Source organism: Carassius gibelio, chromosome B12, assembly GCF_023724105.1.
Source record: "Carassius gibelio isolate Cgi1373 ecotype wild population from Czech Republic chromosome B12, carGib1.2-hapl.c, whole genome shotgun sequence".
NCBI lineage: Eukaryota > Metazoa > Chordata > Actinopteri > Cypriniformes > Cyprinidae > Carassius > Carassius gibelio.
In genome coordinates this window covers 5,248,975-5,269,481 of record NC_068407.1, presented here as the reverse complement: position 1 = coordinate 5,269,481, position 20,507 = coordinate 5,248,975, and the positions used below count along the sequence as shown (strand labels likewise).

General features: G+C 36.1%; 2 protein-coding genes across 2 annotated transcripts; both read right to left on the bottom strand.

Moving 5' to 3' along the window:
• Positions 1-1,212: 1,212 nt before the first annotated feature.
• nploc4 (NPL4 homolog, ubiquitin recognition factor) lies at positions 1,213-13,089 on the bottom strand. Its single transcript, XM_052570393.1, has 17 exons — positions 12,922-13,089; positions 12,040-12,120; positions 9,160-9,269; positions 8,849-9,076; positions 8,614-8,662; positions 8,157-8,251; positions 7,952-8,075; positions 7,568-7,747; positions 6,913-6,999; positions 6,483-6,554; positions 6,265-6,391; positions 5,859-6,019; positions 5,031-5,102; positions 4,643-4,735; positions 3,634-3,756; positions 3,272-3,374; positions 1,213-2,985 (listed from the first exon to the last, which is right to left on the bottom strand). The coding sequence occupies exons 1-17, from the start codon at positions 12,934-12,936 to the stop codon at positions 2,828-2,830; spliced, it is 1,878 nt and encodes a 625-aa protein (XP_052426353.1). The 5' UTR covers positions 12,937-13,089; the 3' UTR covers positions 1,213-2,827.
• A 585-nt stretch (positions 13,090-13,674) lies between these two features.
• pde6gb (phosphodiesterase 6G, cGMP-specific, rod, gamma, paralog b) lies at positions 13,675-17,277 on the bottom strand. The gene is made up of 4 exons (XM_052570416.1): positions 17,135-17,277; positions 15,623-15,823; positions 15,414-15,454; positions 13,675-15,235 (listed from the first exon to the last, which is right to left on the bottom strand). The coding sequence occupies exons 2-4, from the start codon at positions 15,766-15,768 to the stop codon at positions 15,159-15,161; spliced, it is 264 nt and encodes an 87-aa protein (XP_052426376.1). The 5' UTR covers positions 15,769-15,823; positions 17,135-17,277; the 3' UTR covers positions 13,675-15,158.
• Positions 17,278-20,507: the final 3,230 nt, after the last annotated feature.

Below are 20,507 nucleotides of genomic sequence, written 5' to 3'. Positions count from 1 at the left end.
CACACACGCACACACACACAAAAGATTGTAGTTGTTTTTTGTTAAACATTTACAGTCAATACATTTAAATATTTTATCATGGTATAATTATTCACAATATAACTTAAACGTGTTAGAATTACATAACATTTCAAAAGCTTTTATAGACAAATATAATTTTTTAAATATACATATGCAGTATTTTACCTTCAGTTTTGTAGTCCCACTCAACAGTCTGTCTAGCGCTCTTCTGAGCACCTCCCAGTGAGAGCACAAAAAGTAACGGCAGTAGACAATTCATGACTCTGTACAACCAAATACATTCAAACAGGATCACAAATGAACTTAAATCAGATGGTTAACTGATGGTATGAAATATAAAAAAAACATTTTGAAGACCAGAATTTTATATTGATGTGCTTACCTGAGGCCAGCCTGATTATATGTCTCAAAAGCCAAATAAATAATGATAGTCATGAAAAAAACACACATTCAAATATTAAATATCAGCAGTATGTGTTGTTCTGGCTTTTATATTATAATTCCCACCTAACCCCACCCAGTGGTTAGGGCTGTGCTTGAAAGAGGAGTTAAATTTCAGTTTAACTCACCTTGTCACTCTTTCTTTTGGAAGAAAAATTGCTTTTATAAATCAAGGACCCATCTGTCCCATAAAACTGGTCCACACTTCAGTTGGGTAGGAGAGATTAAGTGTTAAATTAAGAGGACTTGATAGAATCCAGATGAGACAGACTGAACTTCTGAGGGCTTCAGGTAAGATGTTTGATCAAGTTCACTCAACCTCAGCATTCCAGCAACTCATCTGCCAAACACATGAGGTCCTTCTGATTGCTGGAGGTAAAACTTCTTCAACTTTTACTTTCAGAATCATACACAAACATTCACCTAGACATAAAAAAAAAAAAAAAAAAAAAAACATACCTTCAAATCTTCACCCTCAGGATACACATATTTATGCTAAAAAGTATGGTAACTGTCTTGTGTGACATCCTTTGAAAAAGTCCATATGCTCAGTTTGTAAGAAATGTATGTAGAGCCCTTGAAGTATATCTAAAGCAATACATCAAGCAGCACAGGGCCCCATCTGGTCTACTCTACCATAAAAATGAATAAACTTTTGTATTTTTTAACCAAAAGGATGCTGTTAAAGGCTAAAATAATACATTATCTACAAACAGACAATCAGGAAATAAAAAAAGACAAGACCACGGCTTTGAAAGTAATTGGTTTTATTGTTGAACTTTTGTCTTGTATTTAAAACCCCAAAACCAACTGAAAGCATACAACTCAGGGCACCTGTGTTTTTTGACAATGGGGCCTAAACACAGCTATCTGTACCTCAAACCTCTTAAAGCAGAAATCAGATTTCAATCTCTGGATAATGATGATGTGTGTGTTCCCATTTAAATGAACCAATTGACTAAATTTTAAGAGTGTTGGAAATTACGAGTATGAGAATTAAGAAAATTGAAGAAACTACAAAATATACCACAAAATGTAAACATCTAGATCATTTCAGAGGGCTGAAATTCTCCTGAATGCATATTTAAGAGATGTCTTTGGGCTGGTTTCTAAAACATTGATTCGTGGCCAAGTGAAAATGGCTGTCAGAAGACAATTTAACCCTGTTTCCAGCCAGTAAAATCTATCTGCTGAACTACACAGACCAGTGTAGAAGATCTGAGGCTGGATTAAAAAAAAAGTCCAAAGCAAAGATGTCAATCAAGTTGAATAAGTTTAGACTTTTGCTTTTATATTTGTAGCGCTGTTCTTCTCTATCAGTCAATCAATCAATCAATCAATCAATCAATCTCTCATGATCATCACCAGATGTGGAGCCGGCAAGTGAGAAAGTGTGTTCAAAGACGGCCCTGACAGAACCCTTTGAAGGTGCAACGGTACAGGCTCCTCAAGGGCTGAACGGTGGAAAAAAAATCTCCACAACTGAAATCTGGACAAGCGCCATGGGGACGGAAGAGGAAATTAGCATTGAAAGGGTGATGACAGTGAAATGGTGCGTAAAAGAGTACATGCACCAAAGTTGAGTGGCTACAGTTTTTGCAAAGCAAACGTAAACCAATCCACATTCAAAGCATAGCTTCTTAAGCTTTCAGAAGTCAACAGTCAATTACAATCTTGAGGAAAAGGAACCTATGCAGCCAAAGCTACCATTCGACTTCAATCTAATCAAGCATTGATGAGAATTCAATCAAAATAAAGTGTTATGAAAAATAAATGGAAGAAAATAAAAGCAAGCATGCTTGTTCGGAGAAGATAGGGTTTTAAACTACGGTTGATGACCTAAGAAACCATGATCAGTGCTGCAAACCACAAAGCTCCTTCTGCTGCATGTTTACTATAACATATAAAATCTTTTGAAATTAAATAACTGTATTATTCCTTCTGTTTATTATTTACACATCTTCAGTGACAGTTGGGGAAAGACGTTTAACATCAGATGTTTCACCAATGGAGCTGAAAGGTTAGTTTGGACCACGGAGGGAGAGGAGGAGGGTGGAAGGAGCTTCGCCCAAGTGCTTGTCTAAATAAAAGTCCCAGAATGCACTGGGCTCACACAGAGAGTGCTACATGGGTACAACCCATCATCTTCGGCCATCAGCATCATCAAAGTGATGCAGCTCACAGCGTTGGATCAGGCGCATAGTCGGGCACGCGGCTGCCATCGGCATTTAGATGCGACACAGTCAGTGAGGGAGGCGAGGAGTTAAGGATTAGGCATACTAAAACGGCAGGAACACAGGGAAGCACGCCCACTCTCACTGCTGTTCCCGGTGGGATGCACGGTGCAGCCCGGATTCATGGGGTTTTAGCTGCGGGGCAAACTGCACATCTCGCAGTGCTCAGTGCCAGGCTGGTTCATGAATGTGCAGTGGAGGCAGGACCACACAGCTGAAGAGGACTGGGGGAGAGTTGGGCCGCCCATGGCATAATCCAGAGATCCCGACGGCTGCGCTCCAACTGTGCCTGGAATTAACAAAAGTAACATGGTCTGCTAGTTGGAAAACCTATTGAAGGAATACTAAAAAACTGAAGAAAAACACTAAAAATTACTAGCTAGAGAAATAAACTAAAACAAGAATTAATACAAATAATGAAACATAAACAGTATATAAAAAACAAAAATTAAAAAAGGATGATAAAAATGAAATGAAAACTGATGAAACATAAAAATTAAAGCAAATTCAAAATATCAATAAAACATTAACATTATATAAATAAAACTTAAATAACACAGTTCAGGACAACTCACTGCAGAGCTGCTCGATTGTGGCCCACTGCTCAGATTTCTTCCAGGTTTGAGCCAGCTCCTCATTGGATGTCTTCACTGCATCCAGCAGAAGCGCAATGCTGTCCTGTAGACATCAAGAAAGGAGATAAAGTAAATAAAATGAAATTAATACATCATAAATATATATATATATATATATATATATATATATATATATATATATATATATATATATATATATATATATATATATATATATATATATATATATATATATATATATATATATATATATATATATATATATATATATATATATATATATATATATATATATATATATACACACACACACACACACACACACACAGTGAAAAACTCACCTGTAAGGGCATGACCTCATTGGTGACAAGAAAGAGAAGCAGATGGAAGTCTGAGACGATGTCCAGGAAGAAGGAGGAGGAGGAAAAACACTGGGAAAGATATGTTGCTAAACTGTGGAAGTCCTGCACACACACACACACACACACACACACACACACACACACACACACACACACACACACACACACACACACAACCATTTTTAATTAAATATTTCACAAGAACTGAACATTTGATCACAGTAACCAGAATTGCAAAGAGTTTTATGCTCATATTTAACAAGAAAAGCTGTGAGATGTCTCCAGATATGATATAGATCTAAAACATATTTTCTTAGGGTGTACTCACACTAGCCAGTTTGAACCGTGCCGAGTGCGTTTGACCACCAAAGCGCGGTTCGTTTGACTAGTGTGAGTGCTCCGAACCGTGCCCGGGCGTGGGCCAGAGCACGGTTCAGTTGAACTCGGGCACGGTTCGCATGCAGTGTGAGCGCTAACCGTGCAGGAGCACGGAAAAGGACGCGTTGCGTCATGGTTTTGCGACGCTCCAAAACCAACATGGCAGGGAAAGGGTCGCTTTGGTCTAAGGCAGAGGTGCAAAACGCATAAAAACTCAAAACTGCAAAGTCCTTGCTGCACTTCAGCTGGTACCTTGCAAACATCCTCTTACGAGCAGCACGATTACGTGAAAATTTTCGCACCACTAAGGCGCCACATATGTTTAACAACAGGCTGCCAGAGGGCTGTGGACCAAACGACACAAAATTATCCACAAAGAAAACAGAGCGATGGACTCCATTGTGTTCAGAGAGCACCGCTCTTCCTGTTTATCCCGAAACCGTCGCACCATAATGACGTAAGCATGCTCCGGCACGAATGCTGAAACCCTATATGTGAGTGCAGGCCAGTGGGGGAGTGGGGACAATCGTACTCGGGCCCGGTTCATGGCAACCGTGCCTAGTGTGAGTACACCCTTAGACTGAAGAGATTTTTAACCCTAAATGTGTACCTGCATCTCTCCCAGTGCTTCTCGGTTTTCGATGGGGAAGCGAAGAGTAGAGGAGAAAGTGAACACGGGGTCCTTTGGGAAAGTGGTGGTGATCTGAAAATCAGAGGGTTAAACAGCAATAATAAACCAAAGAGAAAGACAGTATTAAAGCTCAATTGTTTACAGCCAGTTTTATGTCATGTACCATCAACTGGACATGGCTCTCTATTGGGCTTTAAAGACCAGCAATCCACTTATGTCTTTGCATCAAAGAGGACAAGATCTATATCTAGTAGTATAAAAACTACTTCCCTATACCATTGGCTTTTTGACTGAGATGTGTAGAACTGAATGTCTAGATTTGATCAAACTTTTGCACTGTAGTTATAATAACATGACAACTACTCACGTCAATGATCAAGTACTCCACTGGCAGTGGTCGCGCTAAATACGTGATGTCATTGCCGAATTTGTCTTTGTCCTGGAGGTGAAAAAAAAGATAGGAAAGTGTGAACTTTTTCATGCCTCACTGACTCTAATCCCATGCATTCCTTTGGAAGGAGTGACACTGACAAGACACTGTAACACTGTTTATGCCCAAAGCAACAGAAATATTAACTTTCATTCCTTCTGTTTTATGAAATGTGACACACTCAAGTAAAAAGAAGCTCAAATTGTTTAGAAACAAGCAAGTGATATGATCAAGGTTACAATTCCATACTGGAACAGAAATTAGAAAACGTACATTTCGGTTTAAAAATTCAGGGTCAAATGCTTTTATTCAGATAAAGGTGGCATTATACTGATAAAAAGTGACAGTAAAGAAAAAAAAAATTAATGCTGTTCTTTTGAACCTTCTAATCATTGTAGATACACATATGTATATAACAAGCATTTCCAACATTTATAGCACCAAATCAAAATTAATCTAATTAGAATGAACTCTGATGGATCATGTGACACTGAAGACTGTTGATATGCATGCTGATAATTCAGATTTCCCGACACAGGAATAAATAACATTTTAAAATTTACATCATAACAAAATTTCACAATATCAATGTTGTTTTCATTGCATTTTTGATCCAATAAATGCAAACTTGGTGAGCATAAGATGCATCTTACCAACCTCAAATGCTTGAATGGTAGTGTATGTGCATGCATGCATCCTATGCATATGTCTTTAGTAACATGATGCGTGTTTTATCATCTGTAGTAGTGTGTTCTAGTCCAGTACCTTGTAGAAGACATCAGGGATGTATTGCTCTGTGCTGGACTCTTTGGCATAGCCCAGTTCAGGCACATCTCTGCAGGGCAGTAGACATTCATCCCTCACCAGAGCCATGCACTGATTGGACACTTGATAGCCTTCAAAGTGCACCTGGTTATCTGGACCACCTGCCAAAGCATCAAAAAGCTAGTCAAATCCATGCTCTATTTTCCATGACACTATATTTTTTTTAGCACTAAACCTGGGTACCAATAAAATATTCTGTGCAAAAAGATCATGGACTGAGACTGATTTATCGGCCTTAAACTAAATTCCACACAGGCTTTTGACACAACCGAATGCCTTCATTTATCACCACACTGGAAAACCGAACAGGAGCAGTAAATCTTGCACGAAGGAGGAAACTGCATACCTGTTGCTACTACCGTGACAAACTTGGATCCAAAATGGCCGTCCGGGGAAAGCCGACATGCGTTGGCATGTTGGTTCTGGAAGTGTCCAGCTGTGATGCACTCTTCTGCACTCAGGAAGTATGAATCCTAAACAGATGACATAAATCCACTTGGTTAATAATGATATCAGAACTCACCGTGTAGTTAATGAAATGCTCATCTTCTTTTCTTAGTTGACCTTGTTTCTGGTGTAGCGGACTGTGCCTATCCTAGTGTCCTCTGACAGAAGATCCGTGAAAATCCACCCCACCTGAAAAAAACAACCAATACTATTCATTAAAACCAGCTTTACATTTTCTACATTTGGAAGCTATTCCACATGCTCAAGCAGTAACAAAGGTCACGACTGATCAGGCCACTTCTGTCATGCACCACACAGTAACTTTGAAAGTATCATATGGAAGCCATAGATGTGTGAAGAGAAAGGAACTCTAAGAAACCCATCAGAGAGCCTCATGGGATGGATGACAACACTAGGTATGACAGATCTACACCAAAACTATCCAGTCTCTCACTGCAATAATATATATATATATATGTTTATATTTCTTTGATGAACTACAGTTTACTTATCCTCTTAATTTTTAAGAGGCATGAAAAAGTCTCACCTTCCGCAGGCCTAGTTTTGCAGCAATCTCCTCAACTGCTTCTGCCTTGGGATCTTCAATCAACTCCAAGCTGTTCTGGGTTCCAATCTGAGTCAAAGCACACAGGTGGAAAGGAAAAGAACACAAATCAGCAAAACAATACTTGACTTTTTAGAATAAAATAGTTCTATACATGCATGATGCGTAAGAATCAACAGCAATGCAATTCATACAACTTTATTAATCATTAGGAGGTAATTTGGATTTAATGGCAGACGTGGTCAGTGAACTCTTAACACTGTATTCCAGATCAAATTTTATCATTGGTTTGAAATCAATTCATTCATCTGAAGCTAAATCTCTAGAATTAAAGCATTTCATTTTATTACATTATTTTAATATATCGCTACTCCTAGTTTCCTTAAAGTTGGAAAGGGAGTATTGTCATCATTTATAATATAATATCTTCTTAAAAGGGGCCTTGAAACAAATGTTTGAAAACTGCTGCCCTGAATGTTATTCTTTTACTGCCCTCTTGTGTTTATCTGATATAATTGCTTAAAGAATAAAAGCTTAGAGAATCTATCATTCAAACCTATGAAAACTTACTTAATGCTATCGTTTTATTTAAAAAAAACAAAAAAAAATGCTGGGCTCCTGATTGTGTCTCTCTCACCTGAGGAGGTTCATAGATGGCGGCAACCTCTGCTCGAATGCCGAGAGGGATGTCTTTGTGCTCGGTGTAGCGTCCATACAGGTACCCCATCCGCTGGTTCCCCGTCTTCCTCCAGAAGTCGAGGAAACGGTCCGCGATGGTGTGATTCTCAAACATGATGTTGTCCACATGTCGATATTTCTGCAGTTTCATCAGATCAAAACAGACAGAATTATGACACTGCCCCTCATGGAGCGCTCATTTATCTGCCTGAGCAGGAAGCAAAGAAGCAGCGGGTTCATTTTTAAAGCAAGAAATTGATTAGTGAACAGTTTGTCTATATGTAATGTAAGAGTTAGATGAAAGTAAAGATGTTTATGATACAGACTGAGAGGAGCTGTGTACCTGTCTGTTGAGAGTGATGGCGCTGGGTTGGCACTTGGTACAGATGCCCTCTGGCCAGGGCGGATGCCCCTCACAGCCAGATTTAATCTTACAGCTGATATTCTCAAGCGCCACAAACTTCCCCCTGAGAGACAGGAAAACTCTATCAAATCACTATTCTCACGAATCTTATTGAAGTGAGAGTAGAGAGCTCTCAAAAGCTAACTTGTCTGCCCCGCCGGTGAGTTTCCGGATGTAGGCGTGGAAGGACATGTGCTTGACCGGTGGGTCGAGGTGGTTCAGATAGTCTTCATCAAAAGGCTATTAAAACAGAAAATGAAAGATGAAATGGCAACTGTGTATGTTTGTGCCATGCAGCAATTATATTCATTATATTAATAAACAAAAACATTTCCATGACCTTTTAGGATTTTAATTATGTTCTATAACTCTTCTAGGAGGTCTAGAAATAACACTTCATTTAAAATACTTCACATGTTTTCAGATAGTGTATAAATAAAAATTATAGTTACTGAGGGAACAAATTTAAAAATTTATTTTTTCAATTTAATTTATAGCTGTATTAGATTATCTTTAAGTTATAAGTTTTAAGTCTTGGGTGTTAACTGGATGAGAACCAGACCAGTCTTCTTGTGTTCCAAGGGAGGATCACAAGTTCTTACCTCTAAAGGTACGCAGTGCACACATTTCCCCATGGGACCGTGCCGGCACCTGAGAAACAATGACATAAAAATATGCCTTAAACACTCATATTGTAGTCCTCATATTGCAATGAATTATTCAGTAGGTTGCAAGACGCAGTACCTCCAAACTATGGCAAGAAAATAACTTAAGGTTTTATCAATGTATGCAATAAAAACTGTTTCCAATGCAGTGCGGAAAGTGAGGCAGACTTACAGCTGGGGGTCTTGGTTTCTGTAGATTTTTCCCTCTTGTTTGGACAGATACTGGTCAATCTCGTCCTCTTGGATCTGTGGTGCAGAGTGTGAACGGGATAAGGAAGATGATGAAGAAGAGGATGAAGGGAAGGAAGGGTAGGAAGAAGAGGTGTGAGGCTGAGCTGTGTCCATGTTCTCACTGGAGGGTCCAGCTGAGGATGGGTAAAGAAAGAGCATGTCGCCGTGCCTAAGACAGAGGAAAAACATTTCAGGTATGTTTATGCATGTACACAACTGAGTAAAGCCAATCTGTCATAACGGCACACTTACTTGATTTTCAGCAGACTGAGGGTCTTGTTCTGTGACAGGATCTCTCCAGTCTTGTTCCGGTTCAGGTAAACGGAGAAACCATTTGAACTGAAGCCAAACTCTTTGGCAACCTGGCAAGAAAGTAGCAAAGGATGTCAGAAACAAGAAACTGACGACTCTTTCATTTTGTTCCTGGAAATTATGAATCTAACATTACTGCTGCAACTGGACATTCACGGTCCATTTCTTTTATCCTTGTTTTGGAGCATTCACTAACAAGCTGATAAATGCAGAGATGTTAAATAATACAGACATTCAAAATTTGTAAAGAATGTTTGCCTTTCAGAGATTGCTCAAACTCTAATGAAGTTATGAGAGTACAGAGAGTACAAAGTATTTGAGATGATGGTGCAAGAAAAAAAAGAGAAAGATTATACACTCCTCATTTTCAAACACTGATAACATACAGACATAGGCAATCTATTTATCAATTATAAAGCTACTGATTCTAGTGGAAATTCTACTAGTAGAATGTAGACAGGAAAACAATGCATCTTTTAAAGATGTGATGCCACTGACATAGCAAATCCAGTCTTTAAATTCTTCATCTAAAACACCTACACTACACTCATGACTCATTTCATAGGACACTTGTCCCAAGTGAAATCATTCGTAACTTGACAGGCTGTTCTGAATTGAAACTAGATATAATTCACTATCAAGTGGTTCTGGTAACAAGATTGAGAACAGTACTCTAAAAATGTGCAGTCTCAGAAACAAATTGATCCATCATGTCCAAATGACTGTCCATTAGGCAACTGAAAACCCAGCAGAAGACCGATATCTTTACTAATCCAATCAGCAAAAGCTTTTACTGGTCACTCAGGGCCCTGTGTCCTAAATTTAACTCTTAATTGTAACATACTACCCTGTTAACATCACTCAACATGGAAGCCTCCTTAAAATGCAGTGCATTTCTTTTAATCCGTGCAACAGAACACAAGATGAACAAGCACACATTTTTCAAAGCTAGAACCCTCGACATCTCACTTTCCTGCTATTTAATCCCAAAATCAAACTGTGAGATGCTCTCAATTGATCACTGACTCACTCTCCACCCTCCTGCTGAGAGACTGCTGAGACAATGAATCTTTAATGGTCCCTGCAGTGTCTACATCAGGCAAACACAAACCCTCTGCCCATTTAAAAATAGCCTTCAGCACCTTCACCAACAACATCTAAGACTTCTATTATAATACAATTTACCCTATCAAATGGCATAATGTTCAAAGATTGAAACGAGGTAAGTACTTAATTATTCTGAATATTGATTACCAAGTACTACTTTTCTACTATACATACAACTCAGTCGGACCTGGAAATAGAATTGTATGAAAAATAGCAACTTTCAGATACAAAAAAATATATATATTTAAATTAAAAAGCCCTACATTTTATATTAGCGGCATTTTGGTCACTTTCAATAGGATTTTGGCCACAAGCCCTGGTACATTCCTGACTTTGCTGCAAGCACACCACCCCTCAAGCTTTGCAACCCAGCAGAAATGAGTGTCACTGCAGGGTATGGACATAGGTGTCCTTTTCAGAGCCGCCTCATTAATAAATCAACATTCAGTACTCAGCAGAAACAGGAGTCTGAGCCGAATAACTCATAGGATCTGATGCTGTGCTTTTGTTGTAAATGTTATTCTCAGCTTCTTCACAGACAGGCTATGACTGTAACCACTTCATAAGTGCAGAGACATGACAATTAATTCTATCTGGAGTGAAGAGTAACACCTACTCGGTCATAACTACACTGAAGGAGCAAATTAATTTGACAGTATATTCAATACTTATTCTGTGTTTTTGCTACATGATTTTCTTCTTGCACTAAACCTTTTTTTTAATCCAGTTAGCTTTAATCTTATATTCCATTTGGAGGAAATTTATTATATGCTACTAGTACGGTTTAAAAAATTGGGGTTGGTAAGACTTTTTTTTTTATGTTTTTTTTTTTTTCTGTTCACCAAGGGTCATCAGGGGCTGGCTGGATAGACTGTTTAGACTATTTTTTTTCTTTATGAGCTATTTTTAAATTCAGTTACAAAAAATTGATTTGATTTGCATATGAAAAGTAAGTCTAATTAACTCTTGTCTTTTGCTAGCTGGTGAAACTAGTTCTTAAGACACGGTCTTACATAGTGTCTATGTTAATGCAATGGCCCCAAAACTGGAAAAACAGTAATATTGAGGAATATAATTGTAATTTAAATTTTTTGTTTTATATTTTAATATATTTTAAAATGCAATTTATTCATATGATAGCAAAAACTTTAGAAATCACTCTAATGTGCTGATTTGGCAATCAATAAAGATTTCTTCTTATTGTCAATTGTTGAAAACAGTTGTGCTGGTCTAATGGAAGCGGTCATGCTTTTTCAGTATTCTTTTATGTATTGAGAGTTTAAAATAACTAAATTTATCTGAAATATAAAATTATTTCTAAGTTATAAATGTCTTTACAGTCACTTTTTAAAAAAATTAAATGCTTCCTTTCTAATAAATACAGTTGACCCTAAAATTATTTCTAAGTTATAAATGTCTTTACAGTCACTTTTTAAAAAAATTAAATGCTTCCTTTCTAATAAATACAGTTGACCTTTGAAGTGGATCAAAACCTTTCATCAAATTTGTCCTAAAACCAAAATGCATTTTTCTCTTAGGACAGTTTTAATCAATGCTTTTGATCCACTTCAAATGTTGACTACTGTATATAGCATACACACAACACACACACATATACATATGTGTGCCCTACTGTCATTAAAAGTTTTTAAATAAAATAATTGTACAATATATGAGAAAGAAAATAAGATCACAGATAGCGGTTCCTTATACCTTCTTGAGGAACGCTGCAGCAGTCTCACGCTTTGTTAAGGTGATTTTTTTCATTCCATCTGGAGACTGGACGCGGACAATCTGTCAATGAATAAACATAAGGGAAGGGAAAGTAAGTTTATGGTTACTACAGCAGGTTGTTGTTCAATCATATGCTCATTTCTCAAAGAGATCTTGCACAAAATTACTCATTCTGAAAAGTTACAAGTCAAAACGAGACGAGAGCTCAACTACAGATCATCAAAACAAGCCAGTATGAATAAGAGAAAACAGGTGCTTTGAGAGCAGAGTATTGACATTTGATGCTCAGTAAACTGTTGCAGAGGGTTAGCATGCCACACGAATCCATGTCCAAACATCTCACTGAATGACATGCCATATTAATACAGAGCTACTCTCAAGCTCTCACTGCTTTTTCCCTAATACAAGAACCAAAGCAAAATACCATGTGTCATCATTCAAAGCACTTTAATAAGTTCCTCAATGTCATTTAACTTCCAAAGTATAAAACTATAAGAAGCACGGAAGCTAAACAATTATTTCACCTTCTATCATAACACATCAGCTATTTGTTAAGATGAAATTCAGCATCTAGACTTTCATAAGTAACGTTAGTTGACATGAAGACGAGATGTGTCAATGCATCAACCTGTGCCAAGTAACGTTAAAGTCAACCACAGCAGAAATAATAAACCTTACCTTTAAATTATAAGGTAAATAAGTGAACACAAACATAGATGTTTTGTTTTTAGCATTCAATGCGTTTCTAGACGATTCTGGTTGAGTCTGATCATTAGCATTATGCTAACGATTCTGCTGCCTCATCACTGGATGACAGACTTCACTCAAACTATTAATATACACACGCAGACTGACACTTACTATGTTTTCCGCCATGTTGATGGGATGAACCGTCCCTCTTGATGTCGCTGAAATGAGAGTTGACGTGTTTTAGTATCGCTGTCTGTTTATATGATCTGCTCCGAACTATGCAGCGATGCCAAACTCATAGAGCCGGTGCTACATCTATATGAATCCGGGCTATGACCATGAGGGGCTCCTGCTTAACGTCACCGGACAGAAACAAAGAAATAAATGTTCTGTTCCTGTAAATGTCAGTTTATTTTTATAAATATATGCATGTTTTATTTTATTTTATTTTATGAATAAGAAACTACTTACAGGTACTTGTCAATAGTTTTCATTTTTGTTTTTGTTGTTTCTTCATTTGCGTGCTTATTGGTGGTGGACTAAATAGCATTTATCCTAAAGCTTTAGAAAAACATCTATAATGTATTTTGCTTATATAATACATATTTTGAATAGTCAAACTTTATTACACTGGCACCAACACCAAATACAAACAGAAGTAGAAATCAAAACTACTCTCTGAACAAATAAACTGTTTCAGCACTGACTTAAACTATATTTCATGCTAGTTTATGTTTTATTTACAGGTTGTTGATTTCCTAAAAAAAAAAAAAAAAAAAAAAAAAAAAAAAAAAAAAATCTTGGCTTGTAGCCTTATATTAGAAGATTTTATATTATCATTAAAAACACAGGTTTTTTTTTTTTTTCATTTCTCAGCTCATTGACTATAATAATATTATTTAGGCATAAAAAATAACAGGCAAATTATGCTTTCTCTTTTTTTCAAGCTTTATTTTGATCTTATCCTGTAGAGAGAAATCTCCACTTTTGTCACTGATGTTGTCCAACCTCAAACATGCTCTCAAAATGGAAACATGTTCAGTATGAAACCCTATATCTGCAAAATACAGGCCTAAACAACACAAAAGAACTTAAGGATTCAGAAGGACACACTGTCCTAACACATATGAAGGATCTGTGCAAAAAAATTACATATGTTCATGCTTGTGCAAACCACATCTTTTCATATAATTTACTTTGGATGTATTATTTGGATAGATGAGGATCTGACTGCAAGAAATGGGCTTTTTTACTAAATGAAAAATCATGAATGTGATTAAACTAATGGATGAACAAATGAATGAATGAACAAAAACAAAATAGTGAAAGATAGAGCATGCAACAAACAGAAACATAGGGAAATAAACACATGAATTGACACAATGCCAATAAAGTGAAAGAAGCTCATAAACCTATGAAAAATACAGGACATTTAAATGAATAGATTAAATTATAATGAATACTATTTTACAATGAAATATACAAATGGAGAGATGAATGACACTAAAGTGGGGCACAATGATAACAAGGAGTGTGATGATGAGGATGACAGATGATGGTGATCAAAAAAAAAAAAAAAAGACACGATTACAGATGAAAGAAACACAAGATATGACAGCCCAACACTGTTCCCTAACAGTCACCTGAGAGACTTATTGAAACCGAAAAACTAAATTGTGCCTTTATGTGTGATAACATATGAATGCACTGAATGAAGGGGTTGCAAAGCACAAAGCAAACATGATATTAAAACATTTTTACATAATTTTTTTAATAAAGTACAAGGGAGTGAAAAGGTTAAAACATTAAAATCAGAATACATTTACTTGATGGGGAAATAATGGGCTGAAATAAAGTTTTGGGAACCTAATGTCGGCCAGCAGATGTTTCATCATTCATTCATACAGGATTTCTATCTTTTCTTATGAACTCGGCGAAGGTGGACAGAGGAGGCACCGAGGGACGTGAAATGACAAGCCCTTTATTTCACGGGCACGTGTCTTGTTTTTACTCACTCTATGTTTTGTGTTCCAAAAGAAAACAGGGAGGGAGAGTAGAAAAAGAAGAAGAGAGCAAAGAGAACAGAAGCAGTTTTTCTAGGCAAAAAGAGTGTGATCTGACGGGATCGTATAGACTTTTCTGTTCTATAGCTTGAGCAGAACAAATTCTTATACTGCAAGAAAGAAAATAAACCGGAGGGATAGAGAGTCAGATAGATTTTCTTTGGATGATGTTGATTTTCCTTAGGTTTTTCCATTTTTATAAATGTTGCTGTTTTTGGTGTTTATGCTGTTATAAAAGTTGGAATGATCCACATGGAGCCGATGGCCAGGATGGAGGCAGGTGGTTTGGAGAACATGACAGGAAAGGGTCTAAATTACCCAGAGGACGATGGGAAGGTGACGGGCTCAGATGATACCATACTTAGCCAGCTCGTTAAGCTCCAGATGGTTGAAGGCCTCCCAGGGGCAGATGACAGTGATGTCTGTAGGTAAATGTACAAATCAAAGGGTTAACTTAAGGCCAGCTAGCATTCACGTCCTATTAATAACAGTGATGTCGTAAAGTCATATGGGATGTTTGATGATGCACTGAATGATCAAACTAATAATAAATGGTAGGTGATATTGTCATGAAGGCAAAACAATGCTAATTAAACTTACCAGTGCCTAAACCTTCCATGCCAGGGATGTCGTCTCCGAAACTATTACAAATAAAATAAAATAAAAATAGATGTTAAATTCAATTAGATACCTATTTTAAAATACATTTCATTTTTTGAAGTCATGTAATATGCACTAATTATTCTTAGTGTAATAAAGCTTGACTGACGTGTAAGGCATTATGATAATGATTTTACTGTCTAACTTACCCTTGGATACCCTTCTTTGGTGGTTTGCTCTTGAACTGGCGAGTCTGCCTCTGCTTGAACTTGGGTGGTCCTTTGCGTGGTGTGGCAGGACCACCGGTGACACGGGTGGCCGATTTGATCTCCGGTTTGGGCAGCTCAAGATTCATGGCTCTTGGTCACTGTTGGTCGCTTTTCTTTGTATTCGCTCCCCGTGATGTTGAGCTAATGTTAATACGCCAGAAAGACTGGAGTGAGTTTATAGTTCACACCCAATAACATATCAAATTTTCAAGAAAATAGATTTTGGCTTCATTCTGGAAAGAAAATTGTCCTGTGGAGGACTATGACACAAAAAACACACAGATTTCAAATTACACATTTGGCCAGGAAGGTTACAGCAATAACAAGACAGCTAATGAATATCCTATGGCAGCTACATCAGACTGAGAAAACAATACCCATAATCCTCTTACTGATGAGTAATATGCAAATCCAAATAGATATTCCACTGTAACTGAATGTCTAGCACGGCCTGTACTCCCAGAAAGGAGCTCAGGGAAAGTGTGATGTGTAGGGTGACCCATTTTGTGTAATCCAGAGCTTGGATTAATAAATGTCCCCCATCCCAATGGTGGCAATCTGCACTTGGGTTAATCTTATTAGAGCAGGGTTTACACCAAACATGCTGAGCGAACAGAAATGATAAGAGTCAAAATATGACCTTCAGGTACATTAGTGGGAACGGACAATGGCAATGATGCCTGTTGCACAATTGTTCTTTCTTTCTTTTTCTTTCTTTCTTTCTTTCTTGGAACGGAGGTAACAATAATGAATTCAGTTAACATCAAATTGAAAAGGACAATGGTTTACATATTTTCATCTATTTTATACAATAAATAAATATGCATAAATGTTAAAGATGAATCTTCAGTGGATAATTTGTGTGTGTGTGTGTGCGTGTGCGTGTGTAAACTATATACATATACATATAAATATATACATAAAAAAACAATACTACCACAGTAAAACTTTAATGAATCACAATATTAAACAATATTAAGCACATTTTTCAGTGCATATGGCCTATCCAATTAAACAGTGTTAATAAAAAAATTAACCATTTATGATTCATTTAAATTGGTCAATGAAAAGTGTTCCAGATATATTGTAAAAAAATAATTATACAGCTCCCTGGAATATTCTGTTTGGCCAGATATTGCATTCTGTGGTTATGCAAAATTGTCAATAAACTGTATAAATGACTTATCCCAGGCAACCTTGTATGTCTGTTATACAAATCTATGGTTCATTTTGTCTCAAATAATATTTTAACTATAATCAATATTTCATACTATTCGATAAGTACCCATATAATACGTAGAATGGTGTTCAGTCAAATCCTCCTCAAGACCCATTATACTTTAGAGTGTTATGACCTTTTGACACATTGTATATTTTCAGCCACATTGTTACAGAATATTTCAAAACAACTAATTTCTTATGGATAATAAAATATTTGAAGGTTGCACTCACCGGTTCGTTGATTGACAGGCTGTTGGCTGTTTCTTCTGTGGAAGGATGGATGTCAACGCTCTGCTTTCATTGGGAGCGCGGCAGGGGTTACAGGTCTTTTATACACTCTGACCCCCTCAGAAGATTAGGAGAGGGACGCCTCCCGTCTCTGATCCCCTCATCAGCAGATGAACACAATATGAATGTATGTGTCTAATATCTATTTGTGTAACACCATTTAGCATCTTATATAATAACTTTGTATCTATACATTTTTCATTTAATAAAATAACATACAGGCCTATCCGTAATAAACTACATATACAGTTGCCTCAAACAGTATTTTGACTAAATATAATATTATTGCATTTGACGATGACACTTTATATACAGTACTTTAGGCCTGGTTTTGTTTATGAAGTGTGTAATAGAAATAATGTTTTACAAAGCTGGCTTATAAATAAATATTTTCTTTTAAATGTCTTCTTTATAGACATACTCAAATACATATGTATATTATTCTGTTTATTCAAATTAAATAATCAAATATGAATATTGTATATAGATAAAGATAATTAAAATAGTTGTATAGAAACAATGATTACATAAACATTTCATTGTGCCAACTGCATAATATGAATTATGTTGAAATCTAAATTATCTTTCTGAACTCATTCTGTGCAAACGTAGCAGAACCTCTCCAGCCAAGAATCTGTGTTTCACATATGCTTTATTTTGAGACTGCCTTTAGAACAGCACAAAAACAATTACTACAATGACACTAGATTAAGGTTGGAGGTTTAATTAATTGATTACATGGTCTAGATCTGTGGTCAGGGTTACTTAGCCTCATTAAGGCATCTGGTCATCTGTATTGCTCTACTATAATGAGAGTCTTTGTTATTGACAAGCTGTTGTAAGTTAAATAATAAGAAATCTGTGACTAGGATTAAATATAGCTCAAAAAGTCCTTTGTTCTACATTGCTATGGGTTATTAAATGTAGTTAATTTTCATCTGAAGAACATACTGTAACATTTTGTAAAACATCTTTTTAATTGTCTTCTGCCCTCATAAATAGAAAATATGTATATAATATCTTAGTAGCAGGAAAAATTTTAACATATTTATGGGATTTATGGATCACTGGGTGTTTGGGTCAGAATTTGTCCCCACAACCTCAGTGCAAGGTCAAACGTGCCCCTTGTTCTGGCTGTGATTAATGAGATATGAAGACTCACTGCATGAAGAGGCACAACAGAGGAATCGATCAATTACAAAGCCAGTAGGTTACAGGGATTCATGCGCTCTCACAATTGATAACCAACTTGTGAGATTACTGTAATGACCCAGCTCAGACAATAAACACGTGCCGTGACCAAACTCTTATCCCTGCTAGTTATCTGAACCATTGACATAATGGTTATCTGAACAATCACATAACTGACACCTTGATTTCATGTAAAACATATTTTATTAGTTTTTAACATACACTTTGGAAAAATGTAATTTAAAACCCTTAATATGTATATACATAACATTTCCAAAGTGTATGTAAAAACTAATAAAATACATGAAATAATATAATATAATATAATATAATATAATATAATATAATATAATATAATATAATATAATATAATATAATATAATATAATATATGGTTTATGATAGGACAAAATGTACAACTATTTGAAACTCTGGAATCTGAGGGTGCAAAAAAAGAGATATTCTAAATATTAAGAAAATTGCCTTGAAAGTTTTCCAAATGAAGTTCTTAGCAATGCATATTACCAATCAAAAATTACGTTTTGATTTATTTACGGTAGGGAATTTACAAAATATCTTCATTGAACATGATCTTTACTGAATATCCTAATGATTTTTGGCATAAAAGAAAAATCGATAATTATGACCCATACAAAGTATTGTTGGCTATTGCTAAAAATACCTGTGCTATTTTTGACTGGTTTTGTGGTGCAGGGTCACATATAATTTAATTATACACACACAAACACACACACTTCATTGATATTGTTTTATGTTTGTGTAATAAATTCTCCTTAAAAGTTAAACAGAAAGAAGATATTTCAAACTTCACTGTCATTAATGACCTCCATGAATCAGAGTCGCACTGTCTTCTCCCCAGAAAATCTAACCACTGCTCACGTCATTCATCACAAATCCTTCAAGCAGCTGGATCACAGCCCTGCTCTGAGGCCTCGGCCTGGCACGCGGCATCAAGCCCTCATATGCTGACTCACAGCTACTCAGATCAGGATGGCTGTCGTCAAAGCAACCACTCATACAAGTGCCGGCCAATGCCATGACCAATCTGTGCTGCTATGCAACCCTGATGACTATTCAGAGCCAGCCAATGTGGGTTCTAATGCCACAAGAGCTGTTTAGAGAGTGAGCCTGTGTCATTATAATCAGCATTTGAGGACAGTTATTGATTAGAAGAATTTCAATGTGAATCTATGAATAGAAATCAACTCATAAGTTTAATAAGTCATCATAAAGGCTTTTTTTCTGGAAGCATGTTGACAAAAGAATTCATGCACTACTGACCAAGACAAAATAGCAACTGAAATAATTTAGCTTACATACTTTGGTTTTAAAGGTTGTAGAATCCTGCCTAGTATTTAAAAAAAAAAAAATTTTTTCACAGAAAGCCTCCATGTCCTGTAAGATCTTTGATTAGGTTGCAAGCACTGTGTGTTTGAATTCTTCACGATGACAAGCAGCCAATGATGCTCAAAGGAGGAAACATTATAAAAACAATAATAGCATTTAAACATTTATACAGTATGTATACTTCTACAGGAAGATTTTATAATTTCACATTTAATTTGTGGAATACATGCGAAAATATTCTACATGTAACATGATTTTTAAAGAAATACAGACTTTTAATGACCAAGGACACATTCATCTGATGACTGTAAAAACACTTACCAGCGATCTCTGTTTAGATGAATGCTGTTCTTTGGAAGTTTCTATTAATCAAGAATCCTGAAATAAAATGTATAACGGTTTCTTAAAACATATTAAGCAACATAACTGTTGATAATAAAAATAAATGTGAAGCAGAGCACCAAACCTTATTAAAATGATTTATGAATAATCAAGTGACACTGAAGACTGCAATAAATAAATTAACATTTATTAATGGAAAAAAAAAATTCACACACACACACACACACACACATATATATAAATTACATATAAAACATTGTAATAATGTTCACAATATTGCTTTTTTGTGTGTGTGTGTGTGTGTGTGTGTATATATATATATATATATATATATATATATATATATATATATATATATATATATATATATATATATATATATATATTGGTGAGCACAATAGTAGTCTTTCACATAG